Source organism: Haliotis rufescens, unplaced genomic scaffold, assembly GCF_023055435.1.
Source record: "Haliotis rufescens isolate VD_foot unplaced genomic scaffold, xgHalRufe1.0.p SCAF_15, whole genome shotgun sequence".
NCBI classification, from domain to species: Eukaryota; Metazoa; Mollusca; class Gastropoda; order Lepetellida; family Haliotidae; genus Haliotis; species Haliotis rufescens.
In genome coordinates this window covers 15833530-15861487 of record NW_025963835.1, presented here as the reverse complement: position 1 = coordinate 15861487, position 27958 = coordinate 15833530, and the positions used below count along the sequence as shown (strand labels likewise).

General features: G+C 38.3%; 1 protein-coding gene across 3 annotated transcripts; it reads right to left on the bottom strand.

The window, feature by feature from the left end:
* Positions 1 to 143: 143 nt before the first annotated feature.
* Positions 144 to 27341, bottom strand: LOC124138713. 3 transcript variants are annotated; one of them, XM_048396190.1, is made up of 16 exons: positions 27217 to 27341; positions 24078 to 24114; positions 19330 to 19431; positions 16546 to 16605; positions 15751 to 15990; positions 13442 to 13754; positions 13070 to 13249; positions 12594 to 12877; positions 11894 to 11992; positions 7913 to 8167; positions 5591 to 5903; positions 5219 to 5398; positions 4743 to 5026; positions 4043 to 4141; positions 949 to 1008; positions 144 to 396 (listed from the first exon to the last, which is right to left on the bottom strand). In XM_048396190.1, exons 3-16 carry the CDS (start codon positions 19395 to 19397, stop codon positions 153 to 155), a joined length of 2679 nt encoding a protein of 892 aa, XP_048252147.1. In that variant the 5' UTR covers positions 19398 to 19431; positions 24078 to 24114; positions 27217 to 27341; the 3' UTR covers positions 144 to 152. The 3 variants fall into 3 exon arrangements, with proteins under 3 accessions (XP_048252147.1, XP_048252148.1, XP_048252149.1); XM_048396191.1 differs by lacking the exon at positions 27217 to 27341 and adding an exon at positions 25008 to 25111; XM_048396192.1 differs by lacking the exon at positions 16546 to 16605.
* Positions 27342 to 27958: the final 617 nt, after the last annotated feature.

Below are 27958 nucleotides of genomic sequence, written 5' to 3'. Positions count from 1 at the left end.
TTTCATGGCATGGACACGAGAAACACTGTGCCAGTCTTATGTCAACGTATCTGTTTATAACTTCTACAAGTTTCGGAATACTGGGGATATTGCCTGCTCAGTACCCTGAATGAGGATAGATGGAATGATAGAAAGTCCTTGCATTCCATGCATTACCTGTAATGATGTAAAATGGCTTCTTCTTCTGCTTCTTCTTCGTCTGCTTCTTCTTCTTCTGCTTCACAATCTGCAGTTGTGAGAGAGATACATGTAGCTTCGAGAGGACTGCGGTCTTCTATTCTGTCACCCTCTCTGATTCTCAGTTCCTCCTCACTGTTTGTCTCCATCTCCTCATCAACCTCCTCCTCCACAAAGCCGTCACTCGTGCTCTCTTCTGAGTAAAGGCTAGACACAGACCTATAAGATACGTGGCATTTCACATTTTAGTAAACAAGAGAACCATGACGACATTGAAAATTGTTTATCAGGAACGACATGCAATAGGTACAATATTTAAAGGTATCTGAGCTCATGAAAGCACAATGACATCGCAGTATTTTCAGATCGGACATATGATCCCCTCCTTGCTGATTTGTTTAAATGTGCACATGAATCGATATTTCAGCTCCGATTGACAAAAAACAAGATCTGAAAATGTTTTATGCTAGACATGTGAGGTGTGGTAAAATGGAGATTATTGCCATTTTTTAGTGGTGTGTGTGTCTGCTTCTACTTGTGCTTGTATCAGTCCGAATGCTGAGTTTATAGTGCCCAATGGGATACCGTTCCGCAGTTTAGAGACGAGTGTCACTGGTTGGGCAAAAAGGTGTAGTCGAAATTATTTAATTAGCAGAGATTTCTTATGATTGTGGTTTCATTGTGTCGGTATTATTAATATTACGATACTATATGACAATAAGAGGTTTGAATCTAAAGCTATATGAAGCATTTACTTAAAAGATCACTTACTCTTCAAATTCGCTCGCTTCTCCATCTGTTTGATCATTCCAGTCATTGTTCATTTGAACTCTGCAAACGATAGATGAAGTAACACAAATAACTCACAGCCGGATATGGAAGAGTCTGTCACAATGTTCACACTTTCATAATCATTAAACAATTACATAGAAGTACTTTTGACTAATGCAAGCAGGCAAAACCTTCATCGTTTTCACACTTCTCATTCTATAACTTTCACTGAAATGATTTGGATGTGATCTGTGGACAATCGTTTATCAAGTTTTCTCCCATAACAGGGCTTGATCTTGAATCGCCAGCAGTGGTTTATTTGCAGTGGTTTATTTTTTTCACCCAATCTGATTGGCTGGCTGAGAGTGGAGAGTTGTGTCATCGCGTTTTGATTGGCTGGCTAAAAATAATTGACGGCACTTTTTTCGGATCGGGGATACCCGAGGTCGTCTAGTACAGGAAATCTCCAGCTGGCAAAACATTACCGTAGTGACGCTGTTTCCATCTCCGAAAGTTGGTGACCCAGAGAAAATTTGTAGGGGAAGAAGGGGTGTGATATGTGGAGATATATCAGAGAATTTTGGCTTCCCAATGTACCAGACTCAGTTGCAGAATGAAAAGACGGTAACCGAAGCGAGATACCGCATCGATATTACGGGACCAGGTGAGCCACTCCGGTACATTCTTTACTGGGCGTTTTCAAGGCCAATAACAAAGCTAATGAAACAGTTAATTATTTCATGTAAAAATACCGATGAAAAAGTGAAACAAACTATATTGTTTTTGGTATTGTTTGAAAAAATAACTATCAACCACATAAGAAATGTCACGTTATAACGAAGTGTTGATCTAGAGCCGATCGATCAAAAACATATTTCATAGTTATATTAAAATAATCGAGACTTAAATTTCAAATTTTAAAACAATTCACACTCAAATAATTTGGATCTAAAGCAATACTCAGTTTTAATGCAGGAAACGATCAATCTTTGCCGGACGGACAGTACATCTCACGACCAAGATGTTTTGCAAACACAGTAGTTGTTTCCCTTTCAGCTGGAGATCAATATAATTAAAGTATTTTGGCCTATTATTAGTTGGTGTTTTTTAAACATGAAGACTTCAATTATTTAAACATACTATCTCAGGACAATTAAGAAACTCATTATGAAAAAACAACACTTTTAAACTTGATTGTATTAAGTCATACCTAAATCTATGTAAACTCAAGAAAGCAATATATGTATTCATTTTTTTCTTAACTATTTTGATTTCTTATAGGGAGCAGACAAAATGATGAAGATAAAGATGGTGGGCACCAGATAATAAATCTAAAAAATTAATTTCACATTATTAGTTCCAGGTAGAAACTCAATATCACAGTTCATTATTTTCAGAATTAACAGACAATGGTACAGAGTATTAAAACATGTAGAATTATGTTTGTCTCAAGTATATTCTTTAAACCAAAGATTTATTATTTACCATGTTTACTGAAAAAAACCCACTTCTTTAATAATGCAATTGTTATATTATCATTGCAGATAAAGAGCCCCAATATGTACAGCTAGCTTAATTTTAATGATAATTATTTAGCATTTCTTGGGATGATAAACTGGGCATATGTCAAAATAAGACATTTTTATTTATTATTCTCCCATTACAAGGTTTACAGTGGTTTATTGGTTTATCACATAATCTAATTGGCTGCCTGGGAGTGGAAAGCTGTGTCGTTATTTTAATCAGGGACCTTAAATTATTCTAATGCGTAAATTTTCAGAACATGGTAAATAAAGAAAAACTCAAATTTATGGGTGATGAAGAAATGACCAACAATAGGTCCTCTTATGCCATTTTACCATAAACCTAATTTCTTTACATTAGCAATGTCTAATTTTAATTTTAATATTTCTTACAAAACAATCATATGCGAACAGGTCACTAAAATACATATTTATTATTATGTCTTGTTTTCATGAAGATAAAAGAAGAAAATGTTAATGTTAAATTGCCTATTATCAGTAAGTCTTAACTTCTAATCTGATGAAATAACAAAATAATAAATTTTGGAGGTAACTGTTGCAGAAAAATAACAATGTAAAATTATAAGGGTATTAAAATGCAAATATTTGTAGAACTACTGAAATGATAATTTATTGTTTACATATAACCTATTATTGTGCTTGTCAAATTCACATTGTTTCTTGTCATTTACAAATGACTCATTTAGTAATATTTTTGGTGTCATGATGTTAAATATTATGTTCAAAAGAAAAAATGTCCATTGATTAAGTTTTTATTTTTATATTTTTAATAAAAACACACGTGCTCACCATGTTCAGGAACAACAAGAAAAAGAAAAAAAAAAAGATGACATGAAATAATCATCATTTTACATATTAAAAAAAATATCGTCCAAAAATATTAAAATCCATTAATGGATTTGAGAAGATTGAATCAGCTGATCAGTTGCCTGAGTTGGCATTTATAGTATCTCGCTTGATCAGTCCTGCTGACAGTTCCTTGGGCCCATGTTTTTCGTTAAGAATATTTCACAATATTTAAGACAATATTTAATTTCCTCTTAATTGGGTTAATAACATTTGTTTCTAGCGAACAAATAATCGAATAACGTATTTACATACACTTAAAAGGTGGGCAGAGTAATCCAAAACAATTAACAAATATCAAATCACATTACTAATTTTCAAAACGTTACTCCCATCAGCTTTTAATAGTTAACAAAAAACATAAAATGGCTTGCCTGTAACGTAAAACTCGTGTGAGTTTACCTTTTTACCTGTTTATGGTGCAGTCTTACTGAGCATACTCGGCTTGGGGGAATCCCGAGTGGTTACTAAACACGGGAAATCTTCAACGACGAGCTCAACTTTTTACGGGGTATTGTAATGGGAGAAAAAGGATTAACCACTGTGTTCGGTTGTTACCGAAAAATCTACACACTCGTGATTCATCTGCCACAATTGGAACTCGGCAAAGCCTCGTTCTAATCGTCACAGATTAATCTCTCGTGTGTAGATCTTTCGGTAACAACCGAACACAGTGGTTAATCCTCTATGTACATAGAACGTACCTTTCATCAGGAGGAGGAAGTATAATCTCCATTGTTGTAGGGGGAACCCTGCGTTTTAGACTCGCCATGGTCCGCCCCAGTCTGTTACAGTCTGGGGCCCTTCAGTGCGAGAACATAATCTGAATGTGGTTCACACTGGATATGTATCAGGAACAAAGTGAAGAAGGAACTGATAATGGTTAGTAAAGTAATGGTCGGTAAAAACTTTCACCTGTTCTGCCTTCCTGATTAGGTTAACAGACACAGTGAGTGAGTGAGTTGGGTTTAACGCCGCTTTTAACAATATTTCAGTTATATCGCGGCGTATCAGCTTAATGTGGGAGGAAAACCCGAAGTGATGCAGGTCTCAACCTCAAAATGTTTTATGCTAGACATGTGAAGTGTGGTAAAATGGCGTACAAGTGTAGCTTGGCAACTGCAAAATATACATAAATATGCTCCATGTTATACAATATAGAGCATAATCTATTTTCAGACAGTTACTAGTATATTGATAGTTTGTGAATGAAGACTTCAGGATGTTTCTTGACAGATGAATAATCCAACTTAAATTCGTGGTATTTTCGTATTTTATTTCCATTTCGAATATAAACAAAAATTGAAATCCCAAATAGTCAAACTTTAATCATATTTTCACAATGAAAATACAATATACAGTTAAACGTATGATGTACCTTAACGGTTTTGCCTTAATGCATACCTGTTTGTACCGGTAGTGCCGTGTGACATTCTCACAGATCCATTGCTTATTCCATGGTCACCGGAAGACACACTGTAAACCCCATTTTCGACATTCAACCATTTTACCTCCACCTCGTCCGATCCAGTATCTTCAATTGGCAGTTCCACCTCCGTGGGTTTATTGAAAGCTCTATCAACTGCATATCGTACAGATAGTATGTCAGATAGAGCATATATTCCCTCACAAACGCCCGGGTCATAAGCTCTGTACCATTCCAGTTTGCTTAGGCTGGTCGGCTGAATCTGAAGAAACATCCACAGACTCAAATGCCCGAGAAAGAAGCGCACTTAATATTCCCTTTTTCATGATCAATTTCACTATTCGCATTTATTTATTCCTTTTAATATGGCAGTTTAAACTTGTTCATGCTCAATAGGCTAGGTGCTATATTATAATATAAGTTTCATATAATTGGCCACTAATGTTGTCTATACCTGGATGGAAATAGTCATTTCCGTGTCCACGGCTCCATCTGGTACTTCGACTCGAATCCTTTGATCTTTGCTTGAAACGAACGTGTATCCTCTTGGTGTGATATTGATAACCTCTCCACGCTGCCTGGCATACACCACGAAGTAGTGTAAATTCTCTACTTGAAAGCATGCAAGATCATCCTTTGGGCAAAGACCATGCAAAACGGTGAAGTGTGACATGATTGTGTGTGTATTTGTCCAGACATAGAATAGGTGTAACAACGAAATTTGATGACGATTTCTTCTGTGTTGTTATATCATACTGCAATATGTTTAGTGGATAACTCTGCAATTATTATTAGATGATTTATGTCGTATTTCTTATTATTTTACCTCATAGTTAGCTTCATCAGACGTCCACGCTTCCCACTTTTTGAAGACCATGAATTGCAACAGATCTCTTTTGTCTAGCTTTGTGGATGGCAGGTGCAGGGGTAGCTGGAGTTTGTATGGTGTATTGTTTACCTGAGGGAAACCATTCCCAACGACCCTGTACAGATCACTGACCATCATGTCATTATCTGTCCGGGAAAACTCATCAAGCATCAGTGTCCTATCTTCAGCACATACAGGCTCAACATGGCAGTCGATGTCAGACGCCCCTGTAGGTACTTTGAGAAGTATTCCCTTCCCCAAATCTTGATCCCTGAAGCAAAAGGAGCTATGAGCCATGTGGTGTTATTTTTGTGTGTACACATGTGAAATATGTTCAGGTGTTGACCTCGAGCACACCTAATGTAATTATCTATGGTGGCTGGGGGATAGATTCAATTATTACCCAAATCTGGAGAGGGATCGTGAATTAACTATTTGGTAATTATGATTGGCTCAATAATTAATTACGTAATTTGATTGGCTGAAACTACTTTTTGTTCGTTTGTAAATCTACAAGCAGTCACAAAAACGATCACCCATGACCCTGAATAGACTTAAACCCAGTGACACAAAACACACCCCTTTTGTTATTGAACATGTATTCTTTCTTAAGGTAAGATTAGATATGAATCTCATGCATCGTATTTTGCATTCATATTTTATCATGTTTATGATAACAAACAATTTTAAAATGTAGATCTGGACATTGGTAGAATATAAACAATCAATCCAAGATGGCATTTCTCGCGTCCAGCAAAGGATAAAACAAAACATCGGTTCAGATAATGACCGAAGTCTGACTGTGCAATGGATGTTCTCTTTTCACGCAGAAGGTTCGCGATAAGCATATCCGTGAACATGTACATGCTAAGCGCGAACCTTCTTTGTGAAAGGAGAACATCCATTGCACGGTCATACAACAAGCATGTGATCCAACGAATATGGCTTATTTTCAAAATCATTCCCACTGCTAGAACCTATATTCTGTTTTCGTGATTCATTCAGGGAAACTTTTGTGAAACAAAATTCCATATCATAGAACAGTAAAAACAGTAATTACATCACAATCCGAAATGAAACGTCGATTTTTGAATGATGTTACAACTTGGCTTATGTGCCTATGTCCCAATAGAAACATGACGGATGTCACTGCTCAGCTATAAGGCAGTGCAAATAAGGTCACGTCAGGACAGTTTAATGAACGAAATTGTACTTATGCAAGTTAAAAACTCGGTATTCTCCTGACGAAAGTTGATCTTGAAAATCACAAACATGATTTTCGATAATCGTATTACTTTGTTGATGTTGGGACACAATTCGGTCGTCAGATTCTTCTGATTTGATATGAAGTTTGCTGCTAGTAATATGCTCCAAGTCCAAATCGAATGACTTTTGTTTTGATAGCGGTCGACGATTCTTATCAGTTGTAGTTTTACTGATAGTAAATAGATATTATCACGCGAGTGTGTTTTGGGATTATAAATATCCCGTATTAGGAATAAACATTGTAGTTAGCGACAGTATACTGACGTCGAGCCGAAAAGTCCTCATTTTAGCCAAACGCTAGGCAGGACAACAAAAAGTTTCATCTTTCAACGTCTTTTGGTATCACGCGGCCGGGAATCGAACCCCGGACCTTTCGGTCGCCGGGTGGACGCTCTACCACAAGACCACGGAAGCAGTTCGATGTCAAATAACTGAGAAATACTACAACGCGACGTATCTTTGTGATCAGTAAAGGCATAATAACTGGGAATGATGTGCTTTGCAGCTCTTTCAGACTTGTGGCAACGGTAATATCGTGATGCAAAACAATAGGCACACAAGGCCATTTTACACAAGCTTATCATTGCTTTGTGTACTTGCAGAGCTCTAACCCATTCATATATATCAATAAATACTCTATGTGATAGATGTTTCGAAAAGGTTTCTCTTGGGAAATATATATGTGGTTAACAATATATAGGAAAGAATTAGACATGAAGGATTCTGAGAAAGAACAGTATCTGCAAGTTTTGAGTGACATCGGTTTGTCCACAGCATGCTAGCACCAGTAAACGTCATCCCCATATTCATAAATTCTTCTCGATGAGATTTGACAGTAACCTGAAACGTTAATTCATTTTTCATGGCATGGACACGAGAAACACTGTGCCAGTCTTATGTCAACGTATCTGTTTATAACTTCTACAAGTTTCGGAATACTGGGGATATTGCCTGCTCAGTACCCTGAATGAGGATAGATGGAATGATAGAAAGTCCTTGCATTCCATGCATTACCTGTAATGATGTAAAATGGCTTCTTCTTCTGCTTCTTCTTCTTCGTCTGCTTCTTCTTCCTCTTCTTCTTCTTCTGCTTCACAATCTGCAGTTGTGAGAGAGACACATGTAGCTTCGAGAGGACTGCGGTCTTCTATTCTGTCACCCTCTCTGATTCTCAGTTCCTCCTCACTGTTCGTCTCCATCTCCTCATCAACCTCCTCCTCCACAAACCCGTCACTCTTGCTCTCTTCTGAGTAAAGGCTGGACACAGACCTAGAGGATACGTGGCATTTCACATTTTAGTAAACAAGAGAAACATGTCGACATTGAAATTGTTTATCAGGAACGACATGCAATAGCTACAATATTTAAAGGTATCTGAGCTCATGAAAGCACAATGACATCGCAGTATTTTCGGATCGGACATATCATCCCCTCCTTGCTGATTTGTTTAAATGTGCATATGAATCGATATTTCAGCTCCGAATGACAAAAAACAAGACCTCAAAATGTTTTATGCTAGACATGTGAGGTGTGGTAAAATGGAGATTATTGCCATTTTTAGTGGTGTGTGTGTCTGCTTCTACTAGTGCTTGTATCAGTCCGAATGCTGAGTTTATAGTGCCAAATGGGATACCGTTCCGCAGTTTAGAGACGATTGTCACTGGTGGGGCAAAAAGGTGTAGTCGAAATTATTCAATTAGCTGAGATTTCTTATGATTGTGGTTTCATTGTGTCGGTATTATTAATATTACGATACTATATGACAATACGAGGCTTGAATCTAAAGCTATATGAAGCATTTACTTAAAAGATCATTTACTCTTCAAATTCGCTCGCTTCTCCATCTGTTTGATCATTCCAGTCATTGTTCATTTGAACACTGCAAACGATAGATGAAGTAACACAAATAACTCACAGCAGGATGTTGAAGAATATGTCACATTATTCACACTTTCATAATCATTAAACAAATACATAGAAGTACTTTTGACCAATGCAAGCAGGCAAAACCTTCATCGTTTTCACACTTTTCATTCTATAACTTTCACTGAAATGATTTGGATGTGATCTGTGGACAATCGTTTATCAAGTTTTCACCCATATCAGATCTTGATCTTGAATCGCCAGCAGTGGTTTATTCGCAGTGGTTTATTTTTTTCACCCAATCTGATTGGCTGGTGCAGAGTGAAGAGTTGTGTCATGGCGTTTTGATTGGCTGGCTAAAAATAATTGACGGCACTATTTTCGGATCGGGGATCCCCGAGGTCGTCTTGTACAGGAAATCCCCAGCTTGCAAAACATTACCGCAGTGACGATGTTTCCATCTCCGAAAGTTGGTGACTGAGAGAAAATTTGTGGGGGAAGAAGGGGTGTGATATATGGAGATATATCAGAGAATTTTGGCTTCCCAATGTACCAGAATGAGAAGACGGTAACCGAAGCGAGATACCGCATCGATATTACGGGACCAGGTGAACCACTCCGGTACATTCTTTACTGGGCGTTTTCAAGGCTAATAACAAGGCTACTGAAACAGTTAATTAATTCATGTAAAAATACCGATGAAAAAGTGAAACAAACTATATTGTATTTGGTATTGTTTAAAAAAATAACTATCAACCACATAAGAAATGTCACGTTATAACGAAGTGTTGATCTAGAGCCGATCGATCAAAAACATATTTCATGGTTATATTCAAATAATCGAGAGTTAAATTTTTTATTTAAAAAAAATTCACACTCAAATAATTTGGATCTAAAGCAAAACTCAGTTTTAATGCAGGAAACGATCAATCTTTGCCGGACGGACCGTACATCTCACGACCAAGATGTTTTGCAACAACAGTAGTTCTTTCCCTTTCAGCTGGAGGAGCTTATCCAGATCAATATAATTAATGTATTTTGGCCTATAATTAGTTGGTGTTTTTTAAACATGAAGACTTCAATTATTTAAACATTCTATCTCAGGACAATTAAGAAACTCATTATGAAAAAACAACACTTTTAAACTTGAATGTTTTAAGTCATACCTAAATCTATGTAAACTCAAGAAAGCAATATATGTATTTATATTTTTTCTTAACTATTTTGATTTCTTATAGGGAGCAGACAAAATGATGAAGATAAAGATGGTGGGCACCAATCAAGCTCATTAGGTATTTTTTTTCAAAAACATTTTTTTTTTCAACAATGATATACATTTTTGCATCTTAAAATATATTTTGTATTTTAGATAATAAATCTAAAAAATAATTTCACATTATAAGTTTCAGGTAGAAATTCAATATCACAGTTAATTATTTTCAGAATTAACAGACACTCAGAGTATTAAGACATGTAGAATTATGTTTGTCTCAAGTATATTCTTTAAACCAAAGATTTATAATTAAACATGTTTACTAAAAAAACACTTCTTTAATAATGCAATTGTTATATTATCATAGCAGATAAAGAGCCCCAATATGTACAGCTAGCTTAGTTTTAATGATAATTATTTAGCATTTCTTGGGCTGATAAACTGGGCATATGACAAAATAAGACATTTTTATTTATTATTCTCCCATTACAAGGTTTACAGTGGTTTATTGGTTTATCACATAATCTAATTGGCTGCCTGGGAGTGGAAAGCTGTGTCGTTATTTTAATCATAGACCTTAAATTTTCAGAACATGGTAAATAAAGAAAAACTCAAATTTATGGGTGATGAAGAAATGACCAACAATAGGTCCTCTTATAACATTTTACCATAAACCTCATTTCTTTACATTAGCAATGTCTAATTTTAATTTTAATATTTCTTACAAAACAATCATATGCGAACAGGTCACTAAAATACATATTTATTATTATGTCTTGTTTTCATGAAGATAAAAGAAGAAAATGTTAATGTTAAATTGCCTATTATCAGTAAGTCTTAACTTCTAATCTGATGAAATAACAAAATAATAAATTTTGGAGGTAACTGTTGCAGAAAAATAACAATGTAAAATTATAAGGGTATTAAAATGCAATTATTTGTAGAACTACTGCAAATGATAATTTATTGTTTACATATAACCTATTATTGTGCTTGTCAAATTCACATTGTTTCTTGTCATTCACAAATGACTCATTTAGTAATATTTTTGGTGTCATGATGTTAAATATTATGTTCAAAAGAAAAAATGTCCATTGATTAAGTTTTTATTTTTATATTTTTAATAAAAACACACGTGCTCACCATGTTCAGGAACAACAAAAAAAAGAAAAGAAAAAAAGATGACATGAAATAATCATCATTTTACATATTAAAAAAAATATCGTCCAAAAATATTAAAATCCATTAATGGATTTGAGAAGATTGAATCAGCTGATCAGTTGCCTGAGTTGGCATTTATAGCATCTCGCTTGATCAGTCCTGCTGACAGTTCCTTGGGCCCATGTTTTTCGTTTACAATATTTCACAATATTTAAGACAATATTTAATTTCCTCTTAATTGGGTTAATAACATTTGTTTCTAGCGAACAAATAATCGAATAACGTATTTACATACACTTAAAAGGTGGGTCGAGTAATCCAAAACAATTAACAAATATCAAATCACATTACTAATTTTCAAAACGTTACTCCCATCAGCTTTTAATAGTTAACAAAAAACATAACATGAATGCTAACGAGTGGCTTGCCTGTCACGTAAAACTCGTGTGAGTTTACCTTTTTACCTGTTTATGGTGCAGTCTTACTGAGCATACTCGGCTTGGGGTAATCCCGAGTGGTTACTAAACACGGGAAATCTTTAACGACGAGCTCAACTTTTTAAGGCGTATTGTAATGGGAGAAAAAGGATTAACCACTGTGTTCGGTTGTTACCGAAAGATCTACACACTCGTGATTCATCTGCCATAATTGGAACTCGGCAAAGCATCGTTCTAATCGTCACAGATTAATCACTCGTGTGTAGATCTTTCGGTAACAACCGAACACAGTGGTTAATCCTATATGTACATAGAACGTACCTTTCATCGGGAGGAGGAAGTATAATCCCCATTGTTGTAGGGGGAACCCTGCGTTTTATACTCGCCATGGTCCGCCTCAGTCTGTTACATTCTGGGGCCCTTCAGTGCGAGAACATAATCTGAATGTGGTTCACACTGGATATGTATCAGGAACAAAATGAAGAAGGAACTGATAATGGTTAGTAAAGTAATGGTCGGTAAAAACTTTCAACTGTTCTGACTTCCTGATTAGGTTAACAGACACAGTGAGTGATTGAGTTGGGTTTAACGCCGCTTTTAACAATATTTCAGTTATATCGCGGCGTATCAGTTTAATGTGGGAGGAAAACCCGAAGTGATGCAGGTCTCAACCTCAAAATGTTTTATGCTAGACATGTGAAGTGTGGTAAAATGGCGTACAAGTGTAGCTTGGCAACTGCAAAATATACATAAATATGCTCCATGTTATACAATATAGAGCATAATCTATTTTCAGACAGTTACTAGTATATTGATAGTTTGTGAATGAAGACTTCAGGATGTTTCTTGACAGATGAATAATCCAACTTAAATTCGTGGTATTTTCGTATTTTATTTCCATTTCGAATATAAACAAAAATTGAAATCCCAAATAGTCAAACTTTAATCAGATTTTCACAATGAAAATACATTATACAGTTAAAAGTATGATGTACCTTAACGGTTTTGCCTTAATGCATACCTGTTTGTACCGGTAGTGTCGTGTGACATTCTCACAGATCCATTGCTTATTCCATTGTCACCCGAAGACACACTGTAAACCCCATTTTCGACATTCAACCAGTTTACCTCCACCTCGTCCGATCCAGTATCTTCAATTGGCAGTTCCACCTCCGCGGGTTTATTGAAAGCTCTTCCAACTGCATATCGTACAGATAGTATGTCAGATAGAGCATATATTCCCTCACAAACGCCCGGGTCATAAGCTCTGTACCATTCCAGTCTGTTCATGCTGGTCGGCTGAATCTGAAGAAACATCCACAGACTCAAATGCCCGAGAAAGAAGCGCACTTAATATTCCCTTCTTCATGATCAATTTCACTATTCGCATTTATTTATTCCTTTCAATATGGCAGTTTATACTTGTTCATGCTCAATAGGCTAGATGCTATATCATAATATAAGTTTCATATAATTGGCCACTAATGTTGTCTATACCTGGATGGAAATAGTCATTTCCGTGTCCACGGCTCCATCTGGTACTTCGACTCGAATCCTTTGATCTTTGCTTGAAACGAATGTGTATCCTCTTGGTGTGATATTGATAACCTCTCCACGCTGCCTGGCATACACCACGAAGTAGTGTAAATTCTCTACGTGAAAGCATGCAAGATCATCCTGTGGGCAAAGACCATGCAAAACAGTGAAGTGTAACATGATTGTGTGTGTATTTGTCCAGACATAGAATAGGTGTAACAACGAAATTTGATGACGATTTCTTCTGTGTTGTTATATCATACTGCAATATGTTTAGTGGATAACTCTGCAATTATTATTATGTGATTTATGTCGTATTTCTTATTATTTTACCTCATAATTAGCTTCATCAGACGTCCACGCTTCCCACTTTTTGAAGACCATAAATTGCAACAGATCTCTTTTGTCTAGCTTTGTGGATGGCAGGTGCAGGGGTAGCTGGAGTTTGTATGGTGTATTGTTTACCTGAGGGAAACCATTCCCAACGACCCTGTACAGATCACTGACCATCATGTCATTATCTGTCCGGGAAAACTCATCAAGCATCAGTGTCCTATCTTCCGCACATACAGGCTCAACATGGCAGTCGATGTCAGACGCCCCTGTAGGTACTTTGAGAACTATTCCCTTCCCCAAATCTTGATCCCTGAAGCAAAAGGAGCCATGAGCCATGTGGTGTTATTTTTGTGTGTACACATGTGAAATATGTTCAGGTGTTGACCTCGAGCACACCTAATGTAATTATCTATGGTGGCTTGGAGATATATTCAATTATTACCCAAATCTGGAGAGGGATGGGAATTAACTATTTGGTAATTATGATTGGCTCAATAATTAATTACCTAATTTGATTGGCTGAATCTACTTTTTGTTCGTTTGTAAATCTACAAGCAGTCACAAAAACAATCACCCATGACCATGACCAGAGTTAAACCCAGTGACACAAAACACACTCCTTTTAATATTGAACATGTATTCATTCTTAAGGTTAAATTAGATTTGAATCTCATGCATTGTTTTTTGCATTCATATTTTATCATGTTTATGATTACAAACAATTTTGAAAAGTAGATCTGGACATTGGTATAATATAAACAATCAATCCAAGATGGCATTTCTCGCGTCCAGCAAAGGATAAAACAAAACATCGGTTTAGATAATGACCGAAGTCTGAGTGTGCAATAGATGTTCTCTTTTCACACAGAAGGTTCGCGATAAGCATATTCATGTTCATGTACATGCTAAGCGCGAACCTTCTTTGTGAAAAGAGAACATCCACTGCATCGTCATACAACAAGCATGTGATCCAACGAATATGGCACATTTTCAAAATCATTCCCACTGCTAGAACCTATATTCTGTTTTCGTGATTCATTCAGGGAAACTTCAGTGAAACAAAATTCCATATCATAGAACAGTAAAAACAGTAATTACATCACAATCCGAAATAAAACGTCGATTTTTTAATGATATTACAACTTGACTTACGTGCCTATGTCCCAATAGACACATGACGGCTGTCACTGCTCAGCTATATAAGGCTGTCCAAATAAGGTCACGTGAGGACAGTTTTATGCAAAGAACGAAATTGTACTTATTCAAGTGAAAAACTCGGTGTTCTCCTGACGAAAGTTGATCTTGAAAATCACAAACATGATTTTCGATAATCGTATTACTTCGTTGATGTGTGGGACACAATTCGGTCGCTGGATTCATTTGATATGAAGTTTGCTGCTAGTAAAATCGAATGACATTTGTTTTGGTAGCGGTCGACGATTCTTTTCCGTTGTAGTTTTACTGATAGTAAATAGAGGTTATCAAGCGAGTGTCTTTTGGGATTGTAAATATCCCGTATTAGGAATAAACATTGTAGTTAGCGACAGTATACTGACTTCGAGCCGAAAAGTCCTCATTTTAGCCAAACGCTAGGCAGGACAATAAAAAGTATCATCTTTCAACGTCTTTTGGTATCACGCGGCCGGGAATCGATCCCCGGACCTTTCGGTCGCCGGGTAGACGCTCTACCACAAGACCACGGAAGCAGTTCGATGTCAGATAACTGAGAAATACTACAACGCGACGTATCTTTGTGATCAGTAAAGGCATTAAAACTGGGAAACAAGTGCTGTGCAGCTCTTTCAGACTTGTGGCAACGGTAATATCGTGATGCAAAACAATAGGCACACAAGGCCATTTTACACAAGCTTATCATTGCTTTGTGTACTTGCAGAGCTCTAACCCATTCATATATATCAATAAATACTCTATGTGATAGATGTTTCGAATAGGTCTCTCTTGGGAAATATATATGTGGTTAACAATATAAAGGAAAGAATTAGACATGAAGGATTCTGAGAAAGAACAGTATCTGCAAGTTTTGAGTGGCATCGGTTTGTCCACAGCATGCTAGCACCAGTAAACGTCATCCCCATATTCATAAATTCTTCTCGATGAGACTTGACAGTAACCTGAAACGTTTGTTCATTTTTCATGGCATGGACACGAGAAACACTGTGCCAGTCTTATGTCAACGTATCTGTTTATAACTTCTACACGTTTCGGAATACTGGGGATATTGCCTGCTCAGTACCCTGAATGAGGATAGATGGAATGATAGAAAGTCCTTGCATTCCATGCATTACCTATACTGATGTAAAATGGCTTCTTCTTCTGCTTCTTCGTCTGCTTCTTCTTCTTCTTCTGCTTCGCAATCTGCAGTTGTGAGAGAGATACATGTAGCTTCGAGAGGACTGCGGTCTTCTATTCTGTCACCCTCTCTGATTCTCAGTTCCTCCTCACTGTTCGTCTCCATCTCCTCATCAACCTCCTCCTCCACAAACCCGTCACTCGTGCTCTCTTCTGAGTAAAGGCTCGACACAGACCTAGAGGATACGTGGCATTTCACATTTTAGTAAACAAGAGAAACATGACGACATTGAAATTGTTTATCAGGAACGACATGCACTATGTACAATAATTAAAGGTATCTGAGCTCATGAAAGCACAATGACATCGCAATATTTTCGGATCGGACATATCATCCCCTCCTTGCTGATTTGTTTAAATGTGCATATGAATCGATATTTCAGCTCCGATTGACAAAAAACAAGACCTCAAAATGTTTTATGCTAGACATGTGAGGTGTGGTAAAATGGAGATTATTGCCATTTTTTAGTGGTGTGTGTGTCTGCTTCTACTTGTGCTTGTATCAGTCCGGGCGAATGCTGAGTTTATAGTGCCCAATGGGATACCGTTCCGCAGTTTAGAGACGAGTGTCACTGGTGGGGCAAAAAGGTGTAGTCGAAATTATTCAATTAGCAGAGATTTCTTATGATTGTGGTTTCATTGTGTCGGTATTATTAATATTACGATACTATATGACAATAAGAGGTTTGAATCTAAAGCTATATGAAGCATTTACTTAAAAGATCACTTACTCTTCAAATTCGCTCGCTTCTCCATCTGTTTGATCATTCCAGTCATTGTTCATTTGAACACTGCAAACGATAGATGAAGACACACAAATAACTCACAGCCTGATGTTGAAGAATCTGTCACAATATTCACACTTTCATAATCATTTAACAAATACATAGAAGTACTTTTGACCAATGCAAGCAGGCAAAACCTTCATCGTTTTCACACTTTTCATTCTATAACTTTCACTGAAATGATTTGGATGTGATCTGTGGACAATCGTTTATCAAGTTTTCTCCCATAAAAAGGCTTGATCTTGAATCGCCAGCAGTGGTTTATTCGCAGTGGTTTATTTTCTTTCACCCAATCTGATTGGCTGGCTGAGAGTGGAGAGTTGTGTCATCGCGTTTTGATTGGCTGGCTAAAAATAATTGACGGCACTATTTTCGGATCGGGGATACCCGAGGTCGTCTTGTACAGGAAATCCCCAGCTGGCAAAACATTACCGTAGTGACGATGTTTCCATCTCCGAAAGTTGGTGACCGAGAGAAAATGTGTGGGGGAAGAAGGGGTGTGATATGTGGAGATATATCAGAGAATTTTGGCTTCCCAATGTACCAGATTCAGTTGCAGAATGAGAAGACGGTAACCGAAGCGAGGTACCGCATCGATATTACGGGACCAGGTGAACCACTCCGGTACATTCTTTACTGGGCGTTTTCAAGGCCAATAACAAAGCTAATGAAACAGTTAATTAATTCATGTAAAAATACCGATGAAAAAGTGAAACAAACTATATTGTTTAACTATTTTGATTTATTATAGGGAGCAGACAAAATGATGAAGATAAAGATAGTGGGCACTAATCAATCTTATTAGGTATTTTTTTTCAAAAACATTTTTTTTTCAACAATGATATACATTTATGCATTTTAAAATATATTTTGTATTTTAGATAATAAATCTAAAAATTAATTTCACATTATTAGTTTCAGGTAGAAACTCAATATCACAGTTCATTATTTTCAGAATTAACAGACAATACAGAGTATTAAGACATGTAGAACTAGGTTTGTCTCAAGTATATTCTTTAAACCAAAGATGTATTATTTACCATGTTTACTGAAAAAAACCCACTTCTTTAATAATGCAATTGTTATATTATCATAGCAGATAAAGAGCCCCAATATGTACAGCTAGCTTAGTTTTAATGATAATTATTTAGCATTTCCTGGGCTGATAAACTGGGCATATGACAAAATAAGACATTTTTATTTATTATTCTCCCATTACAAGGTTTACAGTGGTTTATTGGTTTATCACATAATCTAATTGGCTGCCTGGGAGTGGAAAGCTGTGTCGTTATTTTAATCATAGACCTTAAATTCTTCTAATGCGTAAATTTTCAGAACATGGTAAATAAAGAAAAACTCAAATTTATGGGTGATGAAGAAATGACCAACAATAGGTCCTCTTATGCAATTTTACCATAAACCTCATTTCTTTACATTAGCAATGTCTAATTTTAATTTTAATATTTCTTACAAAACAATCATATGCGAACAGGTCACTAAAATACATATTTATTATTATGTCTTGTTTTCATGAAGATTAAAGAAGAAAATGTTAATTTTAAATTACCTATTATCAGTAAGTCTTAACTTCTAATCTTATGAAATAACAAAAGAATAAAGTTTGGAGGTAACTGTTGCAGTAAAATAACAATGTAAAATTACAAGGGTATTAAAATGCAAATATTTGTAGAACTACTGAAATGATAATTTATTGTTTACATATATACTATGTATTTATGTTTCACACACAATAAATTATTGTGCTTGTCAAATTCACATTGTTTCTTGTCATTCACAAATATGGGGAAATTAGATGACTCATTTAGTAATATTTTTGGTGTCATGATATGTTCAAAAGAAAAAATGTCCATTGAATAAGTTTTAATTTTTAAATTTTTAATAATAACACATGTGCTCACCATGTTCAGGAACAAAAAAAAAAAAAAAAAAAGATGACATGAAATAATCATCATTTTACATATTAAATTATTAACTGTAAAATTGGTTTTAAATAGGAAAATTCGTCCAAAAATATTACAAACCATTGATGGATTTGAGAAGATTGAATCAGCTGATCAGTTGCCTGAGTTGGTATTTATAGTATCTTGCTTGATCAGTCCTGCTGACAGTTCCTTGGGTCCATGTTTTTCGTTAACAATATTTCACAATATTTAAGACAATATTTAATTTCCTCTTAATTGGGTTAATAACATTTGTTTCTAGCGAACAAATAATCGAATAACGTATTTACATACACTTAAAAGGTGGGTCGAGTAATCCAAAACCATTAACAAATATCAAATCACATCACTAATTTTCAAAACGTTACTCCCATCAGCTTTTAATTGTTAACAAAAAACATAACATGAATGCTAACAAGTGGCTTGCCGGTCACGTAAAAGTCGTGTGAGTTGTCTTCGCTAGATCCTTTTTACCTGTTTATGGTGCAGTTGTCTCAATGAGCATACTCGAAAACGAGGCTGGGGGGAACCCCGAGTGGTTACTAAACACGGGAAATCTTCAACTACGAGCTCGACATTTTATGGCTTTTTGTAATGGGAGAAAAAGGATTAACCACTGTGTTCGGTTGTTACCGAAAAATCTACAAACCGTGACAGATTCTTCACTCGGCAAAGCCTCGTTCTAATCGTGACATATTAATCACTCGTGTGTAGATCTGTCGGTAACAACCGAACACAGTGGTTAATCCTATATGTACATAGAACGTACCTTTCATCAGGAGGAGGAAGTATAATCTCCATTGTTGTAGGGGGAGCCCTGCGTTTTGGACTCGCCATGGCCCGCCTCAGTCTGTCACAGTCTGGGGCCCTTCTGTGCGAGAACATAATCTGAATGTGGTTCACACTGGATATGTATCAGGAACAAAATGAAGAAGGAACTGATAATGGTTAGTAAAGTAATGGTCGGTAAAGACTTTCACCTGTTCTGACTTCCTGATTAGGTTAACAGACACAGTGAGTGAGTGAGTTGGGTTTAACGCCGCTTTTAACAATATTTCAGTTATATCGCGGCGTATCAGCTTAATGTGGGAGGAAAGCCCGAAGTGATGCAGGTCTCAGACGTTTACCACTTAGGAGAAACCCACGAGCACGAACCTAGAAACATAATCAGGGTGAACCAGGATTCGAACCCACAATCACAGGTTTCTGATGTGCCCAAGGGACGCAACTCTGCACAGACAATAGCGGCGCCTTAGACGACTGGGCTACCTGTGCCCCCTACATACACTGAGGTAACATTCCAGTTCAGGGCGTTATTACCAGATTGTCTCTATGATTCCTCAGTTCATCAGAACATGGGCTATACCAGCTTAATTCAACCTGGAAAGTGTATGCTATATTATGATAACGTTCTTCATAAATGCTTGCGTCTGCACCTACGGATTCTAAAAACAGGGGACAAGCGGGACCGAGCATGTTGAAGAAGCAATCCCTGAGAGCGAGTGAATGAGATGGGCATTTTAAACAGTATTGCAGCTCATAGGCAGATCCAGATGGAGGACCAGGGGGTCAGGACCCCTGTACTAGGTTGTAGGCAGTAAAACTATGTGAGAGGACCGCCTCCGTGGTCTAGTGGTAGAGCGTCCGCACGGAGAGCGGAAGGTCCGGGGTTCGATCCCCGGTCGCGTCATAGCAAAAGACGTTAAAACATGGTACTTGTTGTTACCCTGCCTGGCGCTCGGAGTCAGTATACTGTGTCTGAGTGGGGTATTCATGTTAAACTGCGGCATGGTATCTCAGTGGGCTAACACTATATTAAATATTTCTAAACTGTCGTTTCCAGTCTCTGTAATCCATGTCTATGTACTCTGTGCTTTCCGTGAATTTCACCAGAATATTGAACTGCTGAAGTGAAGTGAAAAATACGATGTCGCCACGGCGAAATGTTTCAGGTCTGTTTGAGAGTTTGCATGTTGCGATTATAGATCAGTATCCATACATTACTACAACTCTGATAATCTTTGCACCCTGACAGTTTCATCTGCACCGACACAATATTCATTCATTTCAATCCACATCTCAGGTTTACAGCCACTAACAATCGTTTGAATGTACACGCATACATAATCAGAAAAAAACATTGTGCTTCTTGATCTAAGCTTGATGACAACACGCCTAAATGCGATCCTGTACAATTAGACTTATCATCAAACACGTTCATTTTGACAATACAATGGTTACATAAAATTCTCAATATTATGCTACTGAAATGAACACCATCAGAAACCATTCAATCATTGCAAGACCTACTTGGAAACCGAGGGTGCGTTGCAAAGCCCCAATCGCTTGCAGGCGATGTACAGCGATTTGCCTAACAACGGTGCGCTACCTTTCAGCCGCTTGCAAGCGAAACAATCGCTGGCTGAGGTAGCTTCGTTCTCAAACCAAAAATGCGGCTGACTTTGACACCGGATAAAGAAATTCTTGACTGGATCAACGAGGAAATGAACAAAGGCAGTTAACACCCCATCATCCTCAGTCTGCTCCACATCTTCAAAGTAGTACCTTCTATTACGTTCTTTATTACATCAAGGCAACCAAGCGGTAGTTGCGCCGCCATTTTGGAAGAGTGCGCAAGCGCTTCGATCTGTTGCAGACTCCGGGATGAGCGATTAATTCGCTTTCTCTAAGCGATTCGTGGCTTGCAACGCGCCCCTACACGACCAAAGCCAACGTGCAAATTGAAGAAACTGAAATTCAAAACGTCAACTCCAGAGAATAATCATTTCGATTATCTGACGAAACCATTGGGCGTAAAAAACAAACTTTTGATGAACATTATATTAATGGACAAGTGGCAAATCAGTGATGAAAGCAAGTATTCGCGAAAAGGGTAGACATGTCTTGCTCTTCTGGTGGAGGTATGCATTAGGCTTGATACTGATGGTAACGAATATGGGAATAGTGAAAAATATAGGGAAATAAGCTTTACTGTCAGTACATTTGAAATAGCGCGCACACAAATTCAACACGTCAGAATTAAATGTTGTGAGTGTTTGTTTGCATTGTTCACAACGCGTATTTGGAAGATAAAGAAGGGAAACCATGATAGCATATCATTTTACTTGTTTTTGAGGCTTGAAGGTTCGAAAATTAACCTGTTTCAAGATGAAAAGATCGAGGAAGGCAGGATGTGTTTACATTCAGAAAAGAGACTAGACGTCTCTTCACGGAGGGAAGGTGACAGGGTGCGAGGAGGTAAAACAGTTGTGGAACTCTCTTTGGAATAAGGTTAATAAAGAGTCTACCCGGAGAGCGGAAGGTCGGTGGTTAGTTCCCCAGTCACGTCATGCCAAAATACGTTAAAGGATGGAATGTTTAACTCTGCCCAGGTAAAAACATTCGGCTCGGAGTCAGTACACTCTGTCTGAGCGGGGTATCCATGGTAAACTTCGGCATGGTATCTCGGTGCCTTGGCACAAAAACCGGCAGCAACACACAGACATGTGCATGCTCGTCGCTATATAAGTGAATCTTCTTAAAGGCGGCGTCAAACCCCTCTTCACCTCACTTACTAACTTAAAAACTTACTTACGTACTTACTTACTTAATTACAAAAAACAGTTTGTACCTAGCGGCGCAAAGGTTCCTGGTTTGAATCCCGTCCGGGCAGGACTGGAACCGGCTTTACAGTCGGCTATGCCCTAGTTCAGCGTGCAAGGGTACACTCGGTGTCTGTGCAGTGTCCAGCTCGGTTCGCCAGTTGCAGGCTGTGCTTTTATCTTTCAATGCACCACAAAGGCATAAATATGATGCTTGTTTTCTCCTGGCCCCCTACACCCGTCACTTTTGTTTTAAAGCAAGCAACTAACTGTGATGTCTGTTTATTATGCCCCCTTTTCGCATTTCGAAAAAGCAGAAAACACTGAGAAACACTGGCTACAGATAAACGACCCTCACACTGGTAGACAATATCTGTTATACACAGAAGGCAGACCTTCACTCTGGTAGAAAATATGTGTTATACACAGAAAACACCGAACACTCAGGCTAACAGACCCTCACACTGGCAGACAATATCTGTTATACACAGAAGGCAGACCTTCACTCTGGTAGAAAATATGTGTTATACACAGAAAACACCCAGCACTCAACCTCCAGATAACAGACCCTCACACTTTTAATTAAAATACATGTTACACAATGTACACAGAAACAAACAGCGCCCGGGCTCCAGATAAGAGACCCTCACACTAGTAGACGATATCTATTATACACAGAAAACTCTGAGTGCTCAGGCCCTAGATAACAGACCCTCACAATGGTGGAACTTATCTGTCTTCATAGAACACGTGTGGAAGGCGAACTTTGGTAGAATGAAACAAGGAAAGATCGCCACAAAGCAAGTTAGGGCGTATGAGAATACGAAGAACTAAAAGAGATACTTTGTGCAATTGTTTGAGAAGTACAGTTCCCGGTGCCCCTTCCAATGGTAATATCAGTCTAGTGGTTAATGGTACCCTGGTTTCAGTTTTACACAATGTACTTATTCTAGACAAAGGCTGGAATTGGATGCCAGAGCAAGAAGTCCAGTCTCTCTTGGAAATGAAATTTTTAATCAGTATTTTATCAGTAATTTTATGTACTGATTAGTAAGGAAGGCTACGTAGCCTGCTTAGGATTAAGAAGCTAATTTGCAAGTAAGTTTAAAATAAGTTAATTTTGAATACAAGTCTCGTTTCCCTTGTCATTAACTTTTGGAGGGAGCGGTGGGGTAGCTTTGTTGTTAAAGCGTTCGCTCGTAACGCCTTGGGTCCGGGTTCGATTTCTCAGATGGACACAATATGTGACGCCCATATCTGGTGTACCCTGTCGTGATATTTCTGGGGTAGTGCTAAAAGCGGCGTAAAACCATACTCACTCACTCACTATCATTTGAAGATGCAAATCGTAATGCTCTCTGTTGTCTGATTTTTTAAAGAAGCGTAAACAGAAACAGAAATAGGAGAGAGTAACACACACACACACACACACACACACACACACACACACACACACACACACACACACACACACACACACACACACATATAGGGGTAGGGGGTTGACGGTAAGGTAAGGTGAATTAGTTTGACGTCGCTTCAAGATCCTTGCATTTACACAGCGACGCACTCGTACCAGTCCAGGGTATTGTCGGTGTCTAAGTGCGAGACCATTGAGACACCATGCCGCAGTTTAACATGGATATCCCTCCCAGACACAACATACTGTCTCCAAGCCACCAGTCCTTGTTTGTATCCATTAAATACCGCACGCCATTCAGGGTAACAACAGTTACCACATTTTAACGTCTCTTGGCATGAGGCGGCCGGAGATCGAACCACCTACCTTCCACTTTCCGGGCAGAGTTGACGGTACGAAGACCAATCATTCCCCCAAGGCCACCGCAGCAACAAGACTGTACGAGGCTTAAGTAGGTTGCTATCTGAAGTGACTGGCCAGTTAATACATACTTACCTAAAACGTTGTATTTTTGCAATGTATCCTCCCTCATCTATAAAGGACATTAAAACGGAATATGTAAGGAGTCAAATACAAAATAACTAGAATTGGCTAGAAGGAAAGGACAATGTCATTTTACAGTACGTATGGACACAATAAAGCAATCTAATGTTTCAATAGAAACTTGGGATCACTTGAATAGCGAGTTTATAATGCTTAAGAAGGCACAGCATGACTACTTCGGGGGCAACTACGCTGATAACCCCGAGTAGTCCACTGCTGAATCCAGCCAGATGTTTCAGCAGCTGCTGGTCGTTATTATCAACGTCAATCAATAACAGTAAAGTGATTGACATGGATGTACAGAAACACATTTCATTGGGTGCGTGTTTCATATAAGATTGTTTGCATGTTCTTACGGCTTTCCTTGATCAACACCATGCGTTGGTTTTGTTTTCCAACATTCTGATGAAACTTCACGAACAATAATGTGACATCACCAAAGGCCTCTACGATTTTATATGATAACGTGTCGTACCTGACGGCGTAGGAAATAGCTCATAGATCAACAACAGGTAGATTATTTGAAGGTCACCATGATACAGCTTGAATATTATCGGCATCGGCGTAAAACAATACACATACAAGCACTAATTATTCAGGGGGGCGGTCGGGTTGCCTGTTGGATAAAGCGTTCGCACGCCACTCCGAAGACCCGGGTTCGATTCCCGACATGGGTACAATGTGTGGAGCCCATTTCTGGTGTCCCCCGCCGTGATATTGCTAGAATATTGTTAAAAGCGGCGTAAAACCATACTGACTCACACTCCCTATTCAGGATAAATGTGTGTATAAGTTATAGTTGTCAGCAATTGATATAACCAAAGTAACACTTGTATTCAGTTTTAAGAATGTTTCACTAAACATTACGAACTTAAAACTTACCGCACAGGCAGCCATGTCAAACCTCGATATGTACGTTACAATGCAGCCAGACAACCTACTAGGAAGTTGACGGCTTGCAATCTCTAACACGGGTGGTATTGCTATGCACACGGGTAAAATTATCGATTGGACTGAAGATCTATTGCAATATCAAAGTCTACATTGACCTCGCCGATAAATATGTACATAGTAGATATGTGTGTGTAAACAGGTTAAATCAAATGAATCACGTTTTGTTCTGTTTTAGGTCATCAGTCAGTATACGATACAGTTCATCGTATTGATAAGAGAAGCACAAATTCCATATAATTAACCCATGTTATTGAGCAATGACAGTGAACAATAATGATTGCTTATTATTTAAGGCTTCCTTTACACACCGAGAGCATTGAGTGAGTGAGCGAGTGAGTTGGATTTAACGCGGGTTCGAACAGTAAATAAGTTATATCAAAGCGTGACAGCTCAGTGTTGAAGGAAAGCCTGAAGCGATACATGTGTGCACTGTCACTTATTGTGACAGTGCACAATTTATGATAAAATATTTCACATTTTTATATTAATTTGTGTGTTTATATTTTGCACATATTTGCCATATATTTCATGTAATTATTTCTATACTTTGTTTGAATGTTTACATTTTGCACATATTTGCCATATATTTCATGTAATTATTTCTATACTTTATTTGTATGTATATATTTTGCACATATTTGCCATATATTTCATGTAATTATTTCTATACTTTATTTGTATGTATATATTTTGCACATATATGCCATATATTTCATGTAACATTGAAATGTCACTTTCATTACCCATCATAACAAGGCCAAGCTGACCAAGCAAAACTAATTAACATCAACCATATGCTATCGCCAGTGTCTCCCTAAAACTCCAATCTATTGATTGATCTATTGATTGGATTTTCAAGTAGACACTGGCGATAGCATATGGTTGATGTTAATTAGTTTTGCTAGGTCAGCTTGGCCTTGACATGATGAAATATATCATTGCAAATATGTGCAAAATATAAACATACAAATTAATATAAAAATGTGAAATATTTTATCATTTTTATCATTTTATTTATTTTATCATTGTGCACTGTCACACATGTCTTACACGTTTACTACTTTTGTGAAATACACGAGCACGGATATTGTTATGACGAACCTAGGTATATAGTCGGGATAGCCGGAATTCGAGCCAACGATCTGTGGCGAGTCCAGGCGACGCAACTCTCCACCTGGATCAAACACTTGATGCACCTGGATCAAACACTGGGTGCACCTGGATCAAACAACCGGTGTACCTGGATCAAACACGCGGTGAACCTGGATCAAACAACCGGTGCACCTGGTTCAAACACTCGGTGCACCTGGATCAAACACTCGGTGCACCTGGATCAAATACTTGGTGCACCTAGATCAAACAATCGGTGCACCTGGTTCAAACAATCGGTGAACCTGGATCAAACACTCGGTGCACCTGGATCAAACACTTGATGCACCTAGATCAAACAATCGGTGAACCTGGATCAAACACTCGGTGCACCTGGATCAAACACTTGATGCACCTAGATCAAACACTCGGTGAACCTGGATCAAACACTCGGTGCACCTGGATCAAACACTTGATGCACCTAGATCAAACACTCGGTGGACCTGGATCAAACAATCGGTGCACCTGGATCAAACACTCGGTACTACTGGATCAAGCACTTGGTGCACCTGGATCAAACACTCGGTGCACCTAGATCAAACACTCGGGTGACCTGGATCAAACAATCGGTGCACCTAGGTCAAACACTTGTTTCTCCGGGGAACCCCATGCACAGGGCACGGGGACCTACCCTAGAACGGAACCGGCACATAGGGTCACTGGCACCTATTCTTGACCGGAAACCATACATGTGACACCAGGCAACCTTCCTAACAGCGATGAAACTGCTATCCTGCGGTCAAAAGCCTACACGTTGCTGTATAGAGTTGCCTCCCTTAGTTGTGCCAGGAACCGCTGATCGTTGGATCGAATCCCATATTTACCCCGACTATGGTCGTTTGTTTGTTAACACCATACATGTGCTAGTAGGATTCACCGAAGTGGTATACGTGAACGACCTTGGTCACTTCGATCTTTCCTTCCACATGAACAACACATCCTACAAGAAATCAACTACTGCTAAAGCGACACTAACATATTTACTCACCTTCCCAAGAGTTCGTACACTTGATATTAACGGGCCGCCATTGTCACGTAAGCCTGACATGATTAGAGCAAGGCGTACTGACTGAAGATAAGGTAATTTATATTAAATGTCATACTGGGTGTGTATGGTAGCATGTAAATACAAATACAACGTGCTTATCGTGCACGGCGCAGTAGGACCTATTCTACACAAGAACCCAGGTACAGGGCACTGGGACCTATTCTACACAAGAACCCGGGTACAGGGCACTGGAACCTATTCTACACAAGAACCCGGGTACAAGGTACTGGGACCTATTCTACACAAGAACCCGGGTACAGGGAACTGGGACCTATTCTACACAAGAACCCGGGTACAGGGCACTGGGACCTATTCTACACAAGAACCCGGGTACAGGGCACTGGGACCTATTCTACACAAGAACCCGGGTACAAGGTACTGGGACCTATTCTACACAAGAACCCGGGTACAGGGCACTGGGACCTATTCTACACAAGAACCCGGGTACAGGGCACTGGGACCTATTCTACACAAGAACCCGGGTACAAGGTACTGGGACCTATTCTACACAAGAACCCGGGTACAGGGCACTGGGACCTATTCTACACAGGAACCCGGGTACAGGGCACTGGGACCTATTCTACACAAGAACCCGGGTACAGGGTACTGGGACCTATTCTACACAAGAACCCGGGTACAGGGCACTGGGACCTATTCTACACTAGAACCCGGGTACAGGGCA